This window comes from Phacochoerus africanus, chromosome 4, assembly GCF_016906955.1.
Source record: "Phacochoerus africanus isolate WHEZ1 chromosome 4, ROS_Pafr_v1, whole genome shotgun sequence".
Classification (NCBI taxonomy): Eukaryota; Metazoa; Chordata; class Mammalia; order Artiodactyla; family Suidae; genus Phacochoerus; species Phacochoerus africanus.
In genome coordinates, this window is record NC_062547.1 from 85,651,695 (window position 1) to 85,675,784 (window position 24,090).

Sequence of the window (24,090 nt, forward strand, 5' to 3'; positions counted from 1 at the left end):
TCATGTTGTGTTTACTGGTTGAAAAGTTTGCCAACATTTGCATTTTCGCATCATGACTGTTCTCCGAAGAGACGATACAAAACCGTACTGAGTTGCCGTCTTCCTTGGCAGTCCTGTGATTCTGTTACCATCTCATTTTCTGTTGAATTTTTAGGAAAACTGCTGGGCTTTAGTGGACTGGAACAACTGCTGTGTGTTTCTTCCTCACTTAGCCTTTTTCCATTATTTTCTTTTGTCATATGTTTTCCATGTAGTTATGGATTGAGGTATATAGCCAAAGTACTGAAGAATTCGATCCATGAGAAATTTCCTGATGCAACAGAGGATGAGCTCTTAAAGGTAGATTTTCAAGGGTCCTCTCACTGTAGCTTCTCTTTGGGGGTATGAGCCAAAATGACCAACACACCATTTTGTCAAAATTTTCCTCTTATATGACTATTTATAGTAAACAGCAACTCTTCTATATCTAATGGCAATCAAGATTACTGCAGAGTTCCTGTGGTGGTTTAGTGGGTTACGAAACCAACTAGTATCCATGAGGATGTGGGTTCGATCCCTGGCCCAGCTCAGTGGGTTAAGGATTTGGTATTGCCGTGAGCCGCAACATAGGTTACATATGCAGCTCTGATTCAGCCCCTCGCCTGGGAACTTCCATATGCTGCATGTGCGGCCCTAAAAAAAAAAAAAAAATTACTGCTTATTCTGTGGTTCATTTGGAACTCTTACACATTATTGAGATTCTTTATATTAGAGAATTTGGGGGCAAAAGCCTATTTTCACCAAAAAGAGTTTTTTCAGCTCTGTTAGTAACGTGTGATGATGTTCATGACCTTAACTCTTTGTTAGAATTCAGATCAAAAAACGATTCGCTTCCTTGGGAAGTGTCAATTGATATTAACTTTAAAAAAACCCCTCCAAACTATTGGAGTTCCCATCATGGCTCAGCGGTTAATGAACCTGCCTGGCATCCATGAGGACTCAGGTTCGATCCCTGGCCTCGCTCAGTAGGTTAAGGATCCGGCATTGCCATGAGCTGTGGTGTAGGTCACAGACGCAGCTCAGATTCTTCATTGCTGTGGCTGTGATGTAGGCTGGTGGCTACAGCTCTGCCTTGACCCCTGGCCTTGGGAACCTCCATGTGCCATGGGTGCAGCCCTAACAAGACAAAAAAAAAAATTGAAAAATTAAAAACCCTCTAAACTCAAGATTTTTCTCTCTCAAAATTAGTCTTTTCTTCTGCATTACTCCAGATTGTTGGGAACCTCCTGTACTATCGGTACATGAACCCAGCCATCGTAGCTCCAGACGGCTTTGATATCATCGACATGACAGCGGGAGGGCAGATAAATTCCGACCAGAGGAGAAACTTAGGATCAGTGGCCAAAGTTCTTCAGCATGCAGCCTCCAACAAGCTCTTTGAAGGAGAAAATGAGCATCTCGCATCTATGAACAATTATTTGTCAGAGACATATCAGGAGTTCAGGTAAGAGCGGTCATTGCCTTTGCGGAAAGAATAATGTGTGTTTTGTGCCCAGAGCTGGAATTGGGATGGGGACAGGAACCTGGGGGGACAGTGGGCTGCATGTATTTCTTCTTCTGGGGAGGGAGGGGCAGGCAGGCCAGGTTACTTCTGTCTCCTGTTCCCCATCCCACACATGGCCCCAGTTTCCCTGCTACATTGAGTCCTCCCTATAGGGATGATTCTTTTGTTGACAAAATGAAATATGTATTGGAGTTCCCCAGTGGCTCAGAGGGTTGAGGACCCGGTGTTGTCACTGCTGTGGCTTGGGTTGCTGCTGTGGTGCAAGTGTGACCCCTGTCCCCAGAACTTCTGTATAGTGGGCATGGCCAAAAAAAAAAGGAAAAGAAGAAAAAAATGAAATATTTATTCTTCGTATGCTATAGGCTTGTAGTACTTAGAATTAACAAAATCAAAACAGCAGTTCCCATTGTGGCTCAGCAGAAACGAATCCAGCTAGGAGCCATGAGGTTGCGGGTTCGATCCCTGGCCTCGCTCAGTGGGTTAAGGATCTGGCGTTGCTGTGAGCTGTGGTGTAGGTCGCAGACGGGGCTCGGATACTGTGGTGCTGTGGCTGTGGTGTAGGCTGGCAGCATCAGCTCCGATTAGATCCCCAGCCTGGGAACTTCCATTTGCTGCAGGTGTGGCCCTAAAAAGACAGAAGACCAAAAAAAAAAAAAAATCAAAATAGCTGACTTGTGCTTTTTTTGAACTTACAGAGAGGGTTTTGTTTTGTCCATTTAGGAAAAACTTGCCTTATCTGCATCAAACAATAGCAGGAAACTGAGGCTTTGATTGTGGAAGGTTGGGGAAATCCCGCTTCTGTGCTTGTTGAGGATGGTGTGTGAATATGTTCCGTGCTAATCTGGAGCATCTCTTAAATGCTCATGTCAGACTTAAGTCTGTTGACGCTGCAAGCTCTCCACGCTGTCTCACTAATCATTGCATGGGGACCTGAGAGCGGGGAGTGTAGCAGGAAGACACGCTCCTGTGAGATTCTTGGAGGGACCGCTTTCACCTTGTTCCTGGTCCTTTTTCTGCCCTTCAGTCAGGAAGTCATCCAAGTATGACATCAGGGTAGCTCCTTTCATGCCCCGCTTGGAAAATGATCATTTCCCCTTTTCTCCGTTTTCCTCTGCACCAGTGATTTATCTCCTGACCAAGGTAGCTCATGATCATTCATCTCTGTTTGGAGTTTGGAGCCTTATGCGAGAAATTTCTCCCAAATCCTCTTACTGTGGGAAGTCTTGATTTTCTCAAGCTGCTCATTTGAGGTCTTCTCACTGACTAAAAAAAGTCACATCCATTTCTCAAAAGTCCTGATGTGCTATTAGAACCTCTTTTTACTTCCTTCTCCCTCAGATGATTCCTACCAAACACCGATGTTTCCAATTCTTCTTCCTTTAAAAAGAAACAAAACCAAAAGCCTCCCTTCCTCTCTTAAATTCCTCTTTTTTTTTTCTCTTCCACTCATATTTATCCTTTATGTTCCTCAGCAACTCATGGAAAATTGTAGCCCAAAAAGTGCAGTAAGACCCGTCTGTCACATGGGCACATGGCTGCCTGCCATTTACTCTCCGCCCACCTTGGGGTGGGAAGGCAGAGGTCTTGGGTATCTGTGCAAGGGATCCCTCCCAAACCATGACTGTAGACCACCTGGCTTTTCTTCATCTCTCTGGTGAAATTTACTGTAGCTTAAAATAGCAGACTTTTAAGAGTCTGAGCACTGGAGGAAGGTGGCATTGTATGTATTTGTGCGTTTGGTCTTAACAGCCTTTCCAGCCAGCAAGTGTTGTCTGGATCAACTATAGAGTAGGCTTAAGTGGGAATGTTTGTCATATTGGTAACAGAAACCCTGAAGGGGTATGGAAGGCCCAGGAGTTGGTGCCAGTTAAAGTTGCAGATTTGATTAATTGCATTTAGGATTGTTTTCTTTGAAAAAGACTTGATTCTTAGATGTCAGCCTTGACGTTTTTGTTTAAATTTCAGGGACCTCTTTTTTCTTTTTAGGGCTGTATCCACAGCACATGGAGCTTCCCAGGATAGGAGTCAAATCAGAGCTATAGCCATCAGCCTACACCACAGCCACACCAATGCAGGATCTAAGCCGCATCTGCAACCTACACCACAGCCCAGGGCAACGCCAGATCCTTAATCCACAGAACAAGGCCAGGGATGGAACCTGTCTCCTCATGGATGCTAGTCAGATCCATTTCCACTGAGCCACGATGGGAGCTCCTCAGGGACCTTTTTTTTTTTTTTTTGTCTTTTGTCTTTTGTCTTTTTAGGGCTGCACTCGTGGCATATGGAGGTTCCCAGGCTAGGGGTCACAGACGATCCAAGCCGTGTCTGCGACCTACACCACAGCTCATGGCAATGCCAGAACCTTAACTCATTGAGCGAGGCCAGGGATCAAACCCACAATCTCATGGTTACTAGTCGGGTTCATTAACCACTGAGCCATGATGGGAACTCCTCAAGTCACATTTTTTTTAATGACCTGCCCATAATTTTATCCCATTGAGTCAGTCACGGGATCTGAGGCCCTTCCTGCTCTGTCTGTTCCTGGCTGAGGAGCTGCGTCCAACATCCGGAAACAGGGACTTGGCTTCCGCAGTCAGGAACCAGCCTGGAGGATGCTGGAATAAGTCCCCCAAGATGTGGGGTAGAAAACAAAGCACTAGCCATCCTTAAAGATTTCTTCACTCTCTCTCTCTCTCTCTCTCTCTCTCTCTTTTTTGGTTTGTTTTTTTTGTGGGGGGGTCGTTATTTGTTTGTTTGTCGAGGAATAAAGTGTTAAGTTAGGAAGGAGAGAAGAACGGTTTGGGAAAAGCACTGGCAGCTTTAGGTGTGGGGGACACAGAAAGAGAGACAGAGCTTCCTCACTATTGTAATACAGCTGTTTAACTTACCAGTTTGACTCTGTCTTAAGACTTGATTTTTCCCCCTTTAGGAAATATTTCAAAGAAGCATGCAATGTCCCTGAACCCGAAGAAAAGTTTAATATGGATAAATACACCGATGTGGTGACCGTCAGCAAACCAGTCATTTACATTTCAATTGAAGAGATCATTAGTACACATTCGGTAAGTGCGGTTGGCCAGGGTCTCAGCAGGGCCCGGGGCTCAGGTGTCTGCCCTGGAAAATGTGTAGCTTCTGCAGGGGTTGCTGCAAGCATGTGCTCTTTTCATATTCTTTTTTTTTTTTTTTTGTCTTTTTGCCTTTTCCAGGGCCGCTCCCTCGGCATTTGGAGGTTCCCAAGCTAGGGGTCTAATCGGAGCTGTAGCCGCCGCCCTACGCCAGAGCCACAGCAATGCAGGATCTGAGCTGTGTCTGCAACCTACACCACAGCTCATGGCAACGCCAGATTCTCAACCCACTGAGCAAGGCCGGGGATCGAACCTGCAACCTCAAGGTTCCTAGTTGGATTTGTTAACCATTAAGCCATGACGGGAACTCCCTCTTTTCATATTCTTAATCCTAAAAAAAAAATCTTTTGTTATTTATTCCCTGACCCTTATAAATTAATAACTCCTCCTTTTCCCAAATAAGAAGTTCACCTTTTTTTAATATGAGAAAAAAAATTTTTTAATTTTTTATTATAGGTGATTTACAGTGTTCTGTCAATTTCTGCTGTATAGCAAAGTGACCCAGTTTCATTTATGTACATACATATATATATACACATATATATATACATTGTTTTTCTCATATTATCCTCCATCATGTTCCATCACAAGCGATTGGATATAGTTCCCTGTGCTATGCAGCAGGACCTCATTGCTTATCTACTCCAAATGCAATAGTTTGCATCTACCAAGAAATATGCTGTTTACCTGGTAGGTTTATTCCCTGACTCTTAAGCGTTGGTAAAACTCTTTCTCTCAGACAAGCCAAGTTTCCTTCTTCTGTGTTCCCTTTACAGTCAGATGGTGAGTGTGTGTTCACTGCCCAGCAAGAGCAGCCTGGGGTTTTCCTCACCCACCAAGGCCACACCGCCTGCACCCCCACAGTCTGTTTCTCCCCCTTTCAGGAATTCTCTTTGCATTTCCAGTAAGTTTCTGGGAAAATGCAAGTAATTCCTCTGTCCTAGCGTTTGGACATAGTGAGGGAATAAACAGGCTGCTCCAGGTGAGTGAAAAGAAGACACCTCACCCAACAATAGCTGCCTGCTAAGCCTCCCCTTCTGTTGTTCTGGAAAGCCCCATTTCTTAGCAGCAGGTGATTTCAGTCTGTGCTACATCGTCATCTCTCGCCCTGGTCCAGGTGCAAACATCAGCACCATCGACCATTAGCCTGTATTGGGTGCATTTCGGGGGTATGGCAGTTTTCTTGGCCTTGAGAGATTCTTTGTTAAAGACAAGTTGGAGCTTATTTCCTTGAACATCTAGATTCTTAAAATGTAACCTTTTCAAGAATAGTTGTAGACCAGGCTACCCCAAGCCAAGTCCTGAGGACTTGTTAGAAATCTACTCCAGAGCTCTGAAATCAGAACCTGCATTCTAACAAGATCCCAGGCGACTCAGATACGCAAGGTCTAGAAGCTCTGGATAAGGATACACCCACCTTCCGATTATCCACACAACTGGGGGCAAACATAACAAATGCACATCTTTGAAAGGCTCTGTCCTTGCCCCCAGTCTTCATTATTAAGCTTGGTTAAGTAACTAAAGCTTGAATATGAGTTTAGCAGAAAGATTGGCTCTACTTTTGATTTCCCTCCTTCAGAGTTGGGGCAGGGAGCCTCCTTGACATTTGCAACAAGCAACTTGCCATCAGTATTTTCAGTGACCCTAAGCATAGGCAGCTGAGGGGGGAGTGAGTGGGTTGATTAAATAAAGAAGCTGTACTTGTTTTCTGTCTATATAAACAGACCAAATCACCAAGCAGATATGTCCAATAATGTTGCAAATACATGTTTCTGATGAACAAGTCGACTTAGATTTGAGCAATGACCCATTTATCTATTTTTTTTATGGTAAATTATCCATCTCAAGAAAATGTCCACATGTTGACCACACATGTGCTGAGAGGAATAACTCATACAGGAAAAGTGAGAGATTTTTTCCCAAGGAAAGCAGACAGACAGCGTTACTATATTAATTTGGACCCTTATTCTTTCCAAAGAAATAATCTGTTTCTTTTGTTAACAAGAATTGAAAACAGATTCCAATCCTGGGAAAAATGAGCCAGTTTGGAATTCCTTTATGTGTTATGTTGGCAGCAGATGTAATAACGTGGGAGAAGTGCAATTACAGGAAAAGACTGTCCTGTTTACTGTCTGTCTCAAGGGAGGAGCTGTCCACAGGCAGACATGGCACGGTAGGAGCATGACTTGCCAAGCGTGTGGCCACATGTTTGTCTCTTGTTCTCCAAGGAACATGGAGAACCTCAAAATGAGCTCTTTAAGGAGACATTTTCAGGAAATTTTCATGTTCTGTAATTATCAGAATAAAGAGTAGAAGCTGGCTGCCTATATAAGCCATTCCAGGGATAGCAGCCAAATAGCATCTCTATTAGGTATATAATGTCTTTCTATAAATCAACTTCCCTTTAAAAACAAAAGAGTTCCTGTTGTGGTACAGTGGAAACAAATCCAACTCGTAACCGTGAGGTTGCAGGTTCGATCCCTGACCTTGCTCAGTGGGTTAAGGACCCGGTGTTGCCCAGAGCTGTGATGTAGGTCACAGACGTGACTCAGATCCCACACTGCTGTGGCTGTGATGTAGGCCGGCAGTGGAGCTCTGATTCGACCCCTAGCCTGGGAACCTCCATATGCCACAGGTACAGCACGCCTTAAAAAGCAAAAACAAAAACCGAAACAAAAAAACCACACACATACGCACATATATATAATATACAATCTTTGCTTTAAAACAAAATACCTCTAACCATTGTGGGAAAAACTAGCATGCCTTGCAATAGACAGAGACTTTAAGAGTGAAGAAATATAATAAAAACAGTAGTTGAATAGAGTTGCTTCGATAAAACTGTACATCTGAGGCCACAGCCACAGTAACGCCAGATCCAAGCCAAATCTTCAACCTACACCACAGCACATGGCAACATTGGATCCTCAACCCACTGAACTAGGCCGGGGATTGAACCTGCAACCTCATGGTTCCTAGTCGGATTCATTTCCACTGCGCCATGATGGGAATTCCTTTTTTTTTTTTTTTTTTTTGCTTTTTCCTTCACTAATGTTAATGGAAAAGGGAGTAAACCGAGCAGTATGTACTGGCATAAGGATAGACATACCAGTCAATGAGATAGAACTGAGAATCTGGAAATCTTCAAATCTACGGTCAATTTGTTTTTGACGAGGGGCTGAAACAAGTTCAATGGGAAAAGAATCATCTTTTAACAAATGGTGCTGGGACAACTGGAAATCCACCTGCAAGAATGAAGGTGAACCCCTTCCTTGCATGCTACACAAAAATGATTCAGAAACCTAAATGAAAGAGCTAAAACTATAAAAAAATCTTAGAAGAAAACATAGGAGTAAATCTTTGTGTCCTTAGATTAAGCAATAGTTTCTTAGATATGGTGCCAAATGTGCAAGCAGCAAAAGAAACAGATAAATTGGACCTCATCAGAATTAAATACTTTTGTGATAAATATTGCCATCAAGAAATCGAAGGAGTTGAAGTTCCCGTCATGGCTCAGTGGTTAACAAATCTGACTAGGAACCATGAGGTTTCAGGTTTGATCCCTGGCGTTGTTCAATGGGTTGAGGATCCGGCGTTGCCGTAGCTGTGGTGTAGGTCGCAGACCCGACTCGGATCCCACTTTCCTGTGGCTCTGGCGTAGGCCAGAAGCTACAGCTCCGATTCGACTCCTAACCTGGGAACCTCCATATGCCTCGGGAGTGGCCCAAAAAAATGGCAAAAAGACCAAAAAAAGAAAGAAAGAAAGAAAGAAAGAAATTGAAGGAGTTTCCTGATGTGGCTCAGCAGAAATGAACCCAGCTATATCCACGAAGATGCGGGTTTGATCCCTGGTCTCGCTCAGTGGGTTAAGGATCCAGCATTACTGTGAGCTGTGGTGTAGGTTGCAGATGTAGCTTGAATCTGGCCTTACTATGGCTGTGGTGTTGGCCGGCAGCTATAGCTCGAATCCGAACCCTAGCCTGGGAACTTACATATGCCACAGGTGCAGCCAAAAAAAAAAAAAAAAAAGAAAGAAAGAAATTCAAAAGACAACCAAGGGAATGAGAGAAAATAATCACAAATAATATATCTGCTAAAGGACCTGTATCCAGAATATTTAAGTAAAATCTACAACTCAATGATAAGTAATCTGATTTTAAATGAGCAACTGGGACTTCCTGTCGTGGCCCAGTGGTTAATGAATCTGACTAGGAACCATGAGGTTGTGGGTTCGATCCCTGGCCTTGCCCAGTAGGTTAAGGACCCAGCATTGCTGTGAGCTGTGGTGTAGGTCAACAGACATGGCTCGGATCTGGCGTTGCTGTGGCTCTGGCGTAGGCCAGCGGCTACAGCTCCGATTAGACCCTAGCCTGGGAACCTCCATATGCCGCGGGTGCAGCCCTAGAAAAAGACAAAACAAAATAAAATGAGCAACTGTACATCAAAGGACATAATCAACATAGCGAAATGGCAATCTACAGAATGGGAGAAATATTTGCAAATCGCACTTCTGATGAGAGGTTAATATCCAAAATATGTAAAGAACTCCCAACAACTCAACAACAACGAAAAAAAAAACAGTTTTAAAATGAGCTGGTTACTCACATAGGCGTTTCTTCAAAGAAGGTACAGAAATGCTGACAAGTATATGACAAGATGCTCAGCATCACTAATGGCTAGGGAAATCCATGTCAAAAACCGACCACAGTTTTCCCTTAATGTATAGCAGAGTCAGCCAATAAATCTACCATTTAATTTAGGGGAAAAAAAAAAAACACCATGTGATACTACCTCACACACCTTATGTTGACTACTATTAAAAGAAAACCAGAAAATAAGTTCTGGCAAAGATACAGAGAAATCAGAAGGCTCTTATATTATTATTAGTGGGTATGTTAACTGGCATAGCTGTTATGGAAAACAATATGATAGTTTCACAAAAAAATTCAAAACATCTGAATCTGGGTTTATACTCAAAAGCAGAATTGGAGTTCCCATCATGGCTCAGGGGGAACAAATCTGACTAGCATCCATGAAGACACAGGTTCAATCCCTGGCCTTGCTCAGTGGGTTAAGGATCCGGCATTGCCATGTGTAGGTCGCAAACTCGGCTCAGATCCTGCATTGCTGTGGCTGTGATGTAAGCCAGCAGCTACAGCTCCAATTTGACCCCTAACCTGGGAATTTCTGTATCCTGTGGGTACGGCCCTAAAAAAACAAAACAAAACAAAACAAAAAAAAAAGAGAGAGAGAGGAAAAGAAAAAGCAGAGTTAGACATTTGTACCCTCTTGCTCACTGCGGCATTGTACAGTAGCCAAAAGGTGGAAGCAACTGTGTGTCCATCAGCAGACGAATGGATAGACAAAATGTGGTGCTCATACCAGGGAATATTATTCAGCCTTAACAGGCAGGAAATTTTGACTCAAGCTGCAACATGGATGATCCTTGATGATGTTATGCCAAGCAGAGTAAATCAGACATCACTAGTCATCAGGGACAGCAAATCAAAACAACGATGAGATAACCACTTCACACCCACTAGGATGGCTAGAATAAAAAATCAATATTGGCAAGGATGTAGAAAAATTGAAACTCTTATGCACTGCTGGTGGAAATATAAAATGGTACAGCCTCTTTGGAAATCAGTTTGGCAATTCCTAAATGTTTCTAAAACATAAGAGTTACCAGGTGATGCAGCAATTCTACTCTTGGGTATGGACTCCAGAAAATTGAAAACAGGAGTTCCTACTATGGCTCAATGGGTTAAGAACCAGGTGGCTCAGTGGGTTGCTGCAGAGGTGCCAGTTCAGTCCTTCTGCTGGTGCAGTGGGATAAGGGTCTGGCATTGCTATGGGTGCAACTCAGATACAATCCCTGGCCAGGGAATTTCCATATGCCACAGGTGCAGCTGTAAAAAAAAATTTTTTTAATGGAAAAGACTAATTGTATCATATGATTCAGTATTCTGTAAGATAGTTACTCAAAACAACTAAAATTATATTTCCTATCCCCAGGAGTTCCAGCCCCATACTTTGGAAACACTGTTTACTTCAAATGAAAAGAAAGGCAGATGTGTTGTCCTCCAGTGCTGCTGCTCAGAGCTGTTTTCCTCTAAAACCTGGCAAACACCCCAGCAGTGTTACTATTAATCCTTTTTTCTTGGGAATTCTGAAGGGGACAACCAGCTGCTCCATCTAGGTCTCAGGCCAGGGAATCATACGGGCATTTCTGACAACCCTGCCCATGAATGATCGTCAATGCCAGACAAAATAAAATAACTAATAGTGGTGATTTAAAAAATAAATAAATAACTCTAGTGTTTGATTACTGCCTAATTTTTCTCTGAAGAGATATGGAAACACCTTTGCAATTTGCTACCATATTAATCAAGAGACTTAGGCAGTGGTTTAGACTCTTTCCCCCCAATTTTGACTTTTTTTTTAATTGAAATACAGTCAATTTACAATGTTGTGTTAGTTTCAGGTGTACAGCAAATTGATTCAGTTATACAAACACACACACATTCTCTTTCAGCTTCTTTTCCCATGTAGGTTATTACAAAATATTGAATATAGTTCCATGTGCTATATAGTAGGTCCTTGTGGGTTATCTGTTTTATAGGTAGTCATGTGCATATGTTAATCCCAAACTCCTAATTGATCCCTCAACTTTCACTTTCTCTGTAAAGGTGGAAGGAGCTCAGGGCAAAAGGCTTCCTCTTGGCAAATCTTGCTGAAAGAGGGCTTATGAGTGCCTTTCACAAAACTATAATTTATTGGTGAAGGGCAGGCACTTCCTTCTAAGACAACATAAAAGCTGTGTCTCTCTTTGGTCTCTAATCTTAATGTCAGGCTGGTATTTAAGAGTCAAACAATATCAGAAGAAAGTTATTACGAAAAATGGGGACGGGAACTATGTAAATATGGTAGCTGTTGAGAATTTACTTTTGTCTTTGTGTGTGTGTTTTCTATATAAAGCTCCTGTTGGAACACCAGGATGCAATTGCACCGGAAAAAACTGACTTACTGAATGAACTATTGGAATTGCTTGGAGAGGTGCCCTAATGTGGAATCTTTTCTTGGTAAGAGTATCTTCCTTCTACATATTGTTGTTGGTTTGTATTTGGTTGGTTGGTCGGTTGGATTTCCTATCCTAGATCAAATTAATTTTAATTTAGGTGTGATTTAATTTTTAATTTAATATTTAAGTTTGTTTATTTATTTATTTATTTTGTCTTTTTGTCTTTTCTAGGGCTGCTCCTGCGGCATATGGAGGTTCCCAGGCTAGGGGTCTAATCAGAGCTGTAGTCACCGGCCTACACCAGAGCCACAGCAACATGGGATCCGAGCCACGTCTGTGACCTACACCACATCTCATGGCAATGCCGGATCCTCAACCCACTGAGCAAGGCCAGAGATCAAACCTGAAACCTCCTGGTTCCTAGTCGGATTCGTTAACCACTGCGCCATGACAAGAACTCCAATACTTAAGTTTATTTAAAGGATAGTAACTACACTCAGTCCTTTCTACCTGAAGGATTCTATAATTTTTAGTGCCCTACATTGTAAAAGAGTTTGCTATTCTTAAAACTCCAGGTACCCCAAAAAGGACTTGTCAATCATAAAAAAAGAAAAGAAAAAAATGTATTAGATGTTCCTTACTGAATTCTCCAATAATGTCATTTATTAACAATTCTCCCTTCTAGTGATTTTTTTGAAAATTGGAATATCTTTGTCTCATGCTATTTTAATGTTTAATTCAAAGATTTTTTTTTAAGCTACCTTAAGTATATTGGAATGTGGTTCTTCTGAAGACCGTGATCTCTTGTTCAGCTACCAAGCCCATGTTTCCTACAGAACCTTTTCTTTTAAAGAAAAAAATTTTTATTAACATATAGTTGATTTACAGTGTTCCTTCAGTTTCTGCAAAGTGACAGCAAAGTGACCCAGCCACCCATACACAACATTCTTTTTTTTTTTTTTTTTCATTTTCCATCGTGTTCTAACCCAAGAGACCAAACACAGTTCCCTGTGCTGTACAGCAGGACCCCATCACCTATCTGTTCTATATGTATCTGTCTATCCCCAAACTCCCCATCCATCCCCCTTTCCACTGGTAAACATAAGTCTGCCCTCCATATCTGTGATCTCTTTCTGCTTTGTAGATAGATCACATATGTATGTGATTCCAGATATAAGTGATATCACATGGTATTTGTCTTTCTGATTTATTTCACTTAATGTAAGAATTTCTAATTCCATCCATGTTGTTGTACATGGTATTATTTTGTCCCTTTTTATGGTTGCATAGTATTCCATTGTATAGATATACCACATCTTCTTGATCCATCAACCTGTTGATGGACAAATGACTTGTTTCCATGTTTTGGCTATTGTAAATAGTGCTGAAATTAACATAGGGTGTGTATGTATCTTTGTCAATGAAAGTTTTGTCAGATGTCCAGGAGTGGGATTGCAGAATCTTTTCCTTACATTGTTAATGCTGTCTTCACAGTCAGTGAATTGGAAAAATAACAGTTTTCTTCTACAGGGGAAGGAGCTGTTGACCCCAATGATCCTGACAAGGTAAACACACTGAATCAACTCTCCAAGACTGAGATTTCCCTTTCCTTGACAAGCAAGTACGACATAGGGGATGGTGAAGCTATTGACGGCCAAAGCCTCATGATCAAGTAAGTGTGGGGCCTGAAGAACATGTGTCTCCAATTATGTATCTTAAACCATGCAAATTCAAATTAAAGCTAAATCCTCAAATAATTCATTTTAAAATATCTAAACATCGAAATACATTCTGTTTATCCATCAAATATCTAACCAAAGGATAACAGACAGACTATCATTTAAGAGGGAACTAAATATTATAAAAACTGCCTAAGTTTGTCTTGTTTTTTAGTTTTCCTTAGTGTAATTTGATTCCTTTCCTTTAAAAAATGAAGTGATTAACTCAGCCTGTGAAAGTCCTTCGGTAGTTTCAGACTGGTCAGAGAACAATGGGGCAAATACCTTGAGCCAGATTTATTTTCTGGTACAAAATGTCAACATAAACAGCACATGTGATAAGACATGATGCTGTTATCTGATTTATTAGACACCTTTCCTCTTCAACTAAGCCTGGATATCTTGACTAACTGATTTTATTTATACCCTCCTTCCCGCCCTCAGATTTCAAACAAAGCATTCACATTTTCAATTAATACTGTTTTTCCCATCAAGGCCTCATGGGTGTTCCACATCCATCCTTTACACAGAGTAAGAAAATATAATCCATCACCATCAATCGAAACACCAGAAGCAAAACCAGGTGCTCACCCAGCAATATAGTTTTTAAAAACTAGCATAAACAGACGGATTTGTATTAGCTCATTAAAACAGTTGTATATTGGGATGAGGTGGAGAATGGAAGTGGGAAATGGGGACACAAAGAAATAAGTATATAAATAATCCTCACACATGACTTCCAAGGTACACGTACTGAGTTCTGAGGTTTTCATCTGTGACAGGATCTTTCTGCTCTGCCACTGACATGCTTCAGACAGCACTCATTTCTAGTTGGCTTTTTTTTCCAGATATTCGATCACCCATGAAAATGGCAGGGAGAGAGAGGGAGAGAAGGAGAGAGGGAGCGAGAGAGAGAGAAAAAGAGAGAGAGAAAGAAAAAAAGCTAATCAGTGTGCTGTGTTGCAATATGTGCATCTTCTCCTAGACTTTGTTTATTGTGTGCTTAACATCTAAGGCGCCATTTATTCATGTAGCCAAATACTTGAGTTATCTACTCTGTGTCCACGGTACTGGGCTTGAGGCTGGGGTTCCAGCAGGGGGAGGCGAGCCATTAAGGGTCCCTGCCTTCTGGGTGTCTGGAGTCTGATGGAGAACCCAGCTCACCTGTGGGACCCAGGACACCCTGCAAGACTGCTACGCAGGAGTTCCCATCATGGCTCAGTGGTTAATGAACCTGACTAGGAACCATGAGGTTGCGGGTTCAATCCCTGGCCTTGCTCAGGAGGTCAAGGATCCGGCGTTGCCGTGAGCTGTGGTGTAGGTCGCAGACGAGGCTCGGATCCTCTGTTGCTGTGGCTCTGGCGTAGGCCGGTGGCTATAGCTCCGATTAGACCCCTAGCCTGGGAACCTCCATATGCTGCGGGAGCAGCCCTAGAAAAGGCAAAAAGACAAAAAAAAAAAAGAGAAAAGAAAAAAAAAGAAAAGGCAAAAAGACCAAAAAAAAAAGACCGCTACACAACCTTGGCCTCATAAGAGTTGAGGATAGTTTCTTTAGACTACTGATGACCAAGTCAGATTGGACTTGGAGAGAGACAACTCTGGAAGGGCCATAGAAAAAGGGGGGGAAACTGTGGAAGCTACTCCTCACTGGCTGACCATGTGCCAGTTACAAGGTAACGGGAAAAGTAACAGATCGTGTGGTCCCACGTGCAAATTAAATTAGGTTGAGTAGCCTATGACCTCTGAACTTTATCCTTTATTATTTATTTATTTATTTTTGTCCTTTTAGGGCCACACCCATGGCATATGGATGTTCCCAGGCTAGGGGTCTATCTAATCGGAGCTGTAGCTGCTGGCCTACACCACAGCCACAACCCAGCCACGCGGGATCCAAGCTGCATCTTCGACCTACACCACAGCTCACAGCAATGCTGGATCCTTAACCCACTGAGCGAGGCCAGGGATCCAACCCATGACGTCATGGTTCTTAGTCGGATTCATTTCTGCTGCATCACGATGGGAACTCCAGCTTTATCCTTTAGAAGTAATAGAAATCTTTTCACAGTTAGTTTTGTCTGTTGCTTGAAGGCTATTTTCTAAATGTACTCAACTCAAATGTGTGCATAAACGAATGAAGGTCATGATTCGAGTAGTCTAAAATGTGTCTCTTTGGTTCTGTGAATTTTTTGCAAGTCACAATTTAAAAGCAGCACCATGCAAGTCAGGAGTGTTGGGCAGTGGAGTATCTCAGCCAGGGCAACCTGGTACATCGTCCTCCTTGCCTCCGCCCCTTGTGCAGCTCTCTCCCTTCTTGCCCACTGTGTGCTGAAAACAAGTGCTGTCTGCTATTTTTTTTTTTTCTTTTTATGAAAGCTGCACCTGCTGTCTATGGAAGTTCCCAGGCCAGGAGTTAAATCAGAGCTGCAGCTGCCAGCCTACACCACAGCCACAGCCACACCAGATCTGAGCCGCCTCTGCAACCTATACTGCAGTTTGCAGCAATCCCAGATCCTGACTTAACCCACTGAGCAAGGCCAGGGATCAAACCTGAATCTTCACAGACGCTGTGTCGGGTTCTTCACCCACTGAGCCATGATGGGCTCTACCAAGTAGAGCCAGCCAGTGGTTTTATTTATTTACTGCTATATTTTGTGATAAAATATACACAGCACAAAATTTAACATTCTAACCTTTTAAAATGTATGATTCAGTGGCTTTTAGTATATCCAGAATCTTGTGCAGCCATCACTACTGTCAAGCTCCAGACCATTTTCACCATTCCAGAGGTAACCCCACATCCAGGAAGCAGTCATTTCCCAGTGCCCCTGGGGCATCTTTTCAGGCCCTGCTGCCCAGTCCTGGCCATCACTAATCTACTTTCTGTCTCTGAACTTGCCAGTTGTGGAAGGTTCATATCATTGGAATCAGACAGCATGTGGCTTTTTGTGTCTGGCTTCTTTTATTCAGCACATTTGTGGCTGAATAACATTCCTTTGTATGAATCTACAATATTTATTATGGACATTTGGGTCGCTGCTCCCTTTTAGCTATAGTGAATAGTACTACTACAAACATTTGTCTCTCTATATACCTTTTTTTTTTTTTTTTTTGGTCTTTTTGCCTTTTCTTGAGCTGCTCCCACGGCATATGGAGGTTCCCAGGCCAGGGGTTGAATCAGAGCTGTAGCCACCGGCCTACGCCAGAGCCACAGCAAGGCCAGATCCGAGCCACGTCTGCAACCTACACCACAGCTCACGGCAACGTTGGATCCTCGGCCCACTGAGCAAGGACAGGGACCGAACCCGCAACCTTGTGGTTCCTAGTCGGATTCGTAACCACTGCGCTATGACGGGAACTCCTGTATACACCTTTTTAATTGAACCCTTGTTTTCTGTTCTCTTGGATTCTGTTCTACCTAAGGGTAGAATTACTTGGTCGTATTGTAATTCTATGTTTAGCTTTTTGAGGACCTGCCAAACATTTTCCCACAGTGGCTGCACCATTTATATTTCTATCAACAATTTTTCCAGAATTTTTTTTCTGTTTTTGGGGATTTTTTGGTTAGAGCCATCCTAGCAGGTATGAAGTAGTATCTCATTGTGGGTTTGATTTGCATTCCCTTGGTGATTAATAATGATGAGCATCTTTTCCCTGTGCTTGTTAGCAATTTGTATATCTTCTTCGGAGAAATGTCTATCAAGTCTTTTGGCCATTTTTTATTTGGGTGGTTTGCCTTTTTGTGCAGAGTTGTATGAGTTCTTTATATGTTCTGGATAATAAACCCTTAGAAGATATATGATTCACACGTATTTTCACCCCTTCTATGGTTTGTCTTTTTATTCTCTTGATAATATCCTTCTCTGCAGATAAATTTTGACTTAATGAAGTTCACTTTATCTTTTGTTATTTTCTTGTGCTTTCGAGATCATATATAAGAATTCATTACCCAGGAGTTCCCGCTGTGGCAGAGTGGGTTAAGAATCCGACTATAGCGTCTTGGGTCACTGTGGAGACATAGCTTCAATCCCTGGCCCAGAGACATGAGGCAAAGGATCCAGCGTCGCCACAGCTGCAGTGTAGGTCAATCCCTGGCCTGGGAATTTCCATATGCCAAGGGTTTGGCCGTAAAATTAAAAAATAAAAAAAGGAGTTCATTGCCCAAACCAAGACCATGAGGATTTACTTCTGTATTTTGTTTTGTTTTTTTGTTTTTTTTTCTAAGTATTCTATAGCTTCAGCTTTTATATTTAGGTCTATGATCCCTTTTGAGCTAATTTTTGTGTATGGTATTAGGTTGGAGCTCAGTGTCATTTTTTGCATAGTGATGTCCAGTTTTCCATCATCATTTATCTTTATTTATAATTCAGTGAATTTTATTATATTTATAGTTGTACAACCATCATCACAATTTAATTTTAAAACATTTCTATCCCAGACCCCCAGCCCCCGCCCCCGCCACCTGTCCCCTTTGGTAACCATAAGTTTTTCAAAGTCTTTCTGTTTCTGTTCTGCAAAAAAGTTCGTTTGTATCCTTTTTTGAGATTCTACATATAAGTGCTGTCATATGATGTTGTCTCTCACTGTATAATTTTTAAAATAAAGAACCGAGAAACAAATTACCAATTGCATGAAGCTACTTAAAAGATCAGAAGTAGCCCTAAAAGTTGTGCACTCCAGTTTTAGGTTGGCACATCCTTGCCCGCCTCATGTCCTCTTAGTAACTGAGATGAATACAGGAGTGGGGTGAGGGTGGGTGGACATTCAAAATGGCTTCAGGGAAGAGCAATTCTATCACCATTTCTACAGACTATTCTTTCTCCAATAAATGGTCTAGACACTCTTGCTGCAAGCCAGTCTGCCATACACATATGGTTTTCTAGACTCTAAATTCTATTCCTTTGATCTATGTATCTTTCCTTATGCTAGTACCACCCTCCATTTATCCAATAATGAGTAATTTATCTTTAGGAGGGTCCCTGAAGTAGCAGAATTTGAAGCACCTTATGCTTTGTAAATTTGATTCCACACTGATATTATAATTCTTAATAACTAGACGAAAATGGTAATGATATCATTTTACTATGTACCGGGGATTGTCTGATCTAGTATGGATATAGATAAGAACATAGATAACAACATATCTAATAACACGGATGTGTCATGTGATAAGTTCAGCAGCTCCAAGAAGTAGAGGCTATTACCTCTCTTTTACATATAAGGAAACTAGGCACCGAACAGACAAAAATCCTTTCCTGGTCGTAAAGCTAGTAAGTGGAGCAGAGATTCTAACCCAGACAATCTTAAATCTTTCCGGGCCTACACTCTTCATCGCAAGGTTTTGCAACTTGAAGGCAAAAGTAACTGCTCTTTGTCCCCTTAGGGATCTTAGGATGAACAATGAGAAGGATAGCAGAGCAGTATTGTTTAACAGATGCTCGGGCATCTTCCCAGACCACAGAGAAGAAACAACAGAGTAAGGAAATAAAGGCACATACTGGATAGGAAGAAAACTTATTTCTGTTTCCCTGCCATATGTTTATGGAATAGGGAGCCTCCAGTTTGGGCTCTTACCATTTTGCCAGTACTACCAAGCATGGTATTACAAGAATAAACAGAAAGCCTGGTTTGAAGAGTCCTAGAAGCACCTGGAATAACAGCCCTCATCTCACACATTAGCCACTGGACTCTGAGTAAATCACTTCACCATAAGTTGCTCAACCATCAGATGAAGGAGAGGAAGGATGACGATGAGTAGAAGGGACACAGCGACACCCTATATGGTATAAAGAACTGTACAGATGTACATCTCATTATGACTTATGATCTGACTTAAAGTCTGTGATTCTTATGGCCTTTATTAAGCTTTTTCTACAAAAATACGTGTGTGTGAGGAGAAGACATCAATTGTGGTTTCTAATCGTACTTAGCTGCCCGAGTGCCTAGGTTGTCATTCCTAAAGAATGTCATTCCTATCACATAATTCAGTTCCGGCATCCATCATCCCAACTGAAAAATTGCCTTGCTTTGGGTCCAGACTGGCCTGACCGTCAGACGGCTAAGGGGATATTTGAGGTCTGTTGATAGAAATGTATAATCATGTTATTAGAATTCTAAACAATTGGAGATCTTTTTCAGCTTTCACAGACACTCATTCCATTTCAGCCTTGGGCGTATTTTAAGGGAGATGATGAGACAGGGCGCGGGGGGCTCAGAACGGTCCTGGTCAGAGTGTAGTAACAGACACCCTTTGAATGAAATGGCCAAACCTAAGGAGCCACACTAATTTACAAGCAGTGTGTGGTCTCATTTATTGACCGTGGGATTTGAGCACAGCTATGCTGAATAAAATAAACTCCCTGGCGGACTTCTTTTTTCTTAACTCTCCTCATTCAGGGAGACTGGCAGAGCCCTTGGTTTGATCAGCCTGTCTTTACATATTGTTTAAATAGCCATGGGGTCAAAACTCTAACCAGTTGATTAATGCTGGTCAGACCATATCTAGAATACTGTGTTTGGAGTTCCCGTCATGGCTCAGTGGTTAACGAATCCGGAGGTTTCGGGTTCCATCCCTGGCCTTGCTCAGTGGGATAAGGATCTGGCATTGCCATGAGCTGTGGTGTAGGTTACAGACGTGGCTTGGATCTGGCGTTGCTGTGGCTGTGGCGTAGGCCAGTGGCTACGGCTCCGATTAGACTCCTAGCCTGGGAACCTCCATATGCCGCAGGAGAGGCCTTAGAAAAGGCAAAAAGACAAAAAAAAAAAAAAAACTGTGTTTGTATTGATGTGTTGATGTGGGGATGGGATGTGTCTTAAAGTTGTTGGCAAACTGAAATGTGAGCAGAACTAGAAACTCTGTTTTAATCCTGTTCTGAAGTGGTTTAAGGAACTGAGAGGTTTCACTTGGAAAATAAAAGAAAGGTGGTAGAGAGAGGGGATTGGAGGCATCATTCTGGCCCCTCTGGCCAGGTTGATGTGAGAGGCTGGTGATGTGGAAAGGGAGTTCAACTCGTTTTCTGCAGCTCTAGAAAATAGAGTGTGGCCTTGTATAACCACTGAACCTCTGAGGTCTTAGCTGACTCATTTGTAAAATCAGGGATTGGACGGTTGCCCAAAGGTTCCCCAAAGTATGGAGGGCCTGTGACTCACAGGTCCAGTGAGTGGACGGGCGTGGAGGGCAGGCCTTTCAGAGTAAGCGTCCCATTTAAGAAGGGGCTGTTCCGAGAAACTGACTCACAGACATGGAGAACAGGCTTGTGGTTGCCGAGGGGGAGGAGGGGAGGGAGTGGATGGACTGGGAGTTTGGGGTTAGTAGATGCAAACGGTTACATTTAGAATGGATAAGCAATGAGGTCCTACTGTGCAGCATGGGGGACTATATCCCATCTCTTGGGATAGACCACAATGGAAGATAATAGGAGAAAAAGAATGTATGTGTAAGTATGACTGGGTTACTTTACTGCACAGCAGAAATTGTACAACATTATAAATCAATTATGCTTTAAATAAAAAAAAAAAAAAGAATGGGCTGCTCCAATGCTACACTTGCCAAAAGAGGTTTAATGTGAGCCATGCAAACCCGTGTGAGTTTCTAGAAATTTCCACATTTTTAAAAAGAAACAGGCACAGTAGAAACGAATCCAGTTAGTAGCCATGAGATCGCAGGTTCGATTCCTGGCCTTGCTCAGTAGGTTAAGGATCTGGGGTTGCCGTGAGCTGTGGTGTAGGTCGCAGATGCAGCTCAGATCTTGTATTACTGTGGCTGTAGTGTAGGCCGGCAGCTACGGCTCCTATTCGACCCCTAGCCTGGGAAACTCCATATGCTGAAAATGCAGTCCTAAAAAGCAAAAAAAAAAAAAAAAAAAGAAAGAAAGAGAGAGAGAAAGAAACAGATGAAATTCACTCTATTTATTTACCCAATATGTCCAAAATTTTGTCATTTCAATATGTAATCAGTGTAAAAAGTTATTGATGATGTAGAGTAAGCCTTCAAAATACACAGTGTGTCTTGCACTTAGCACATGTCTCAGCTTGAGCCAGCCATGTCTTGAATGCCCACTGGCCACCTGTGCCCAGTGGCTGCCATCTTGGGCAGCACAGGTATGGTGACTGGGTGAGTGCTGACCATGTGTCAGATCCTAGTGAGAGGCTTCCACATACATCTTTCATTCATTCCTATGAGAGATTCCCATTATATACTTAGAAAAAAACAAAACACCTAGAGGCACTACATAATTTGCAGAAGTCCACACACCAAGTAAGCCTAGTAAGCCCCTGAAGCCCTGATCCGACCTTAGATCTGTCTTACCCAGTGTCCTTAGCCATTAGGATTACTGCAGGACGAGGGTAGTGAGTTCCCCATCTTACTTATGTGCAAGATGATGCAGAACTTTGGCATTGGATTCCGGTGGAGGCCTGACATAGAGTTTCCTGAGAATGGCTGTAGGAGCAGTTTGTCTTCTAGCCGCTCCTGAACATTCTTGGTTGCTGGCAGGGCACATACTTTTGACCCTGGTCAATTTTGGTCATCAGATAGCTTCTCTAAAGAGTCAAGCTGGTCCTGTGAAATTAGATTGTTATGATCATTATACAACTACAGATGTGATCAATTCATTTGAATAATAAAAAAAATGAAAAAAAATAAAAAAAGAGTCACACTGGGAGTTTCCTAGAAGCTTGCATAGTAAGTTATTCCTAGAATATGATTTCAAATAAGAAACAGTCACTGTGTTGACATTTTTTTAATTTATTTTTTTATTTTGTTTAGGGCCGCGCTTGCGGCCTGTGCAAGTTCCCAGGCTAGGGGTCTAATCGGAGCTGCAGCTGCTGGCCTACACCACAGTCCACGGCTACACCAGATCCTTAACCCACTGAGCGAGGCCAGGGCTCAAACCTGCATCCTCATGGATACTAGTCAGGCTGTTATTGCTGAGCTACATGGGAAACTCTGACTTTTTTTTTTGGTCTTTTTAGGGCTGTACCCATGGCATATGGAGGTTCTCAGGCTAGGGGTCAAATCGGAGCTACAGCTACCAGCCTACACCACAGCTGGTAGAAACGCCACATCCAAGCCGTGTCTGTGACCTATACCACAGCTCACAGAAACACCAGATCCTTAACCCCACTGATCGAGGCCAGGGATCGAACCCACAACCTCTTGGTTCCTAGTCAGATTCGTTTCCACTGCGCCACAACAGGAACTCCTCCTGACATTTTGTTTTAATTGCCCAAAGCTTTTATTTTTAATTCCATGTTCCATTTAATCTGCTTATAATGGTGATTGGAGGAGGGAGTTGTTGGGGAGGAAATGCTACTTGGCTGCCTGAGCCTCAGGACAGCGCCACCTCCCACCTTTGTCTGTCATGAGCTGCGCGCCCACCTTTGACTCTCAGGGGACAGTTTCTCTGCGCATTCCCAGACAGCCCGTAAATCCCCAGCAGTGAAGGGTCATGGGCCAGAGGAAATGATTGCCATCATTCTTCTCAGACAGACTAGAAATAAATAAGAGAGGAGAAAAAAAGAATGGCTGCAGATGGTTTGTTGGATTTTATCCTCTTTTCAAAAATAATGTGTCCTGGAGTTCATTTTGAGAGTTTCCTTCTTGTCATCAGGGAGCGGTTGCCCTGATGTTTCAAAACATGAATGATGTTTTGTTTTCATTTTCCAATTTTCATGCTGGGTGAACATTTCCTGCTTGTAGTGAAGGAAGAAATTCATTGCCAGGGGATGTCATGTAATACCTTGGGGAGAATGGAGGTTAAACACAACGAGAGTGAAACTTCAGACATTGGTTAGACCTGTGTGTAATTTAAGGCAACCTCTGTTTATGTTCACTTTTTCTAGAAGAGACACAATGTCCAACCATGTTCCCTCTTCTTTCAAAGTGAGCATGCCTTTTGTGTTAAAATCTTTTTACCTAGTTACATAACCTGATCTTTAATTAGGAAATGATGGCTGATTACCCTAAAGAACACATATGAAAAAAAAAAAAAAAACGAGCTCCCTGGTGGTCTAGTGGTTAGGATTTGGCACTTTCACCGCTGCAGCCTAGGCTCAGTCCCTGGTCTGAGAATTGAGATCCCACATCACGCTGCTTCACGCCGCAGCCAATAAAAAAAAAAAGAAACAAACAAAGAGATGGTTTTAGCACTAGCGGTGGGGTTTTCCAGCTCCTGTTCCCGAGGAAGCTCTTTCCTTCTCCCACCTGAGGACAAGGACCCACGCTGATGGCTTAGTCCTGCCAGCAGACATGAGGCTCTGTAACACCCATTCCCCTGGCGACTGTGTCAGCCACGGCCCAAGCCTCTACAGCCCACACAGGCCTTGTACTCCCACTGCCTTCACAGTGTTTCATAACTTCCTCAGAGCAGGGGAGGGTAACAGCTGGTCTGGCTCCTAAAGGCTTATGATGTCTTCTACAGGCTCAGAGTTGAAATGATTTTAAAGTCAGGAAAGGGAGACATGATGTGGTCTTTCCTGTGCCCTCCACGGTCACAGGCCAGATGGTTCCTCCTGTTCGTCAAAGAGAGGTCTCAGTCTTACAGCAGAAATTACCACGACATTGTCAATCAACCGTACCACAATAAAACTTTAAAAATAAAAGTTCTCTTTTTCACCAAAAAAACAAAACAAAACAAAAACCAAAAAAACAGTGGTCTCCATCTAAAAAAGAAGAAAAGGTCCTTA

At 42.6% G+C, this 24,090-nt stretch overlaps 1 protein-coding gene across 1 annotated transcript in view; it reads left to right on the forward strand.

Moving 5' to 3' along the window:
* IQGAP2 (IQ motif containing GTPase activating protein 2) overlaps nt 1–24,090 on the forward strand; it is a 338,102-nt gene that overhangs the window by 297,001 nt on the left and 17,011 nt on the right. The window contains 6 exon segments of the mRNA XM_047778139.1: nt 255–339; nt 1,251–1,483; nt 4,473–4,605; nt 11,647–11,727; nt 11,729–11,750; nt 13,220–13,361. Of these exon segments, the coding sequence (XP_047634095.1) occupies nt 255–339; nt 1,251–1,483; nt 4,473–4,605; nt 11,647–11,727; nt 11,729–11,750; nt 13,220–13,361 (696 nt within the window).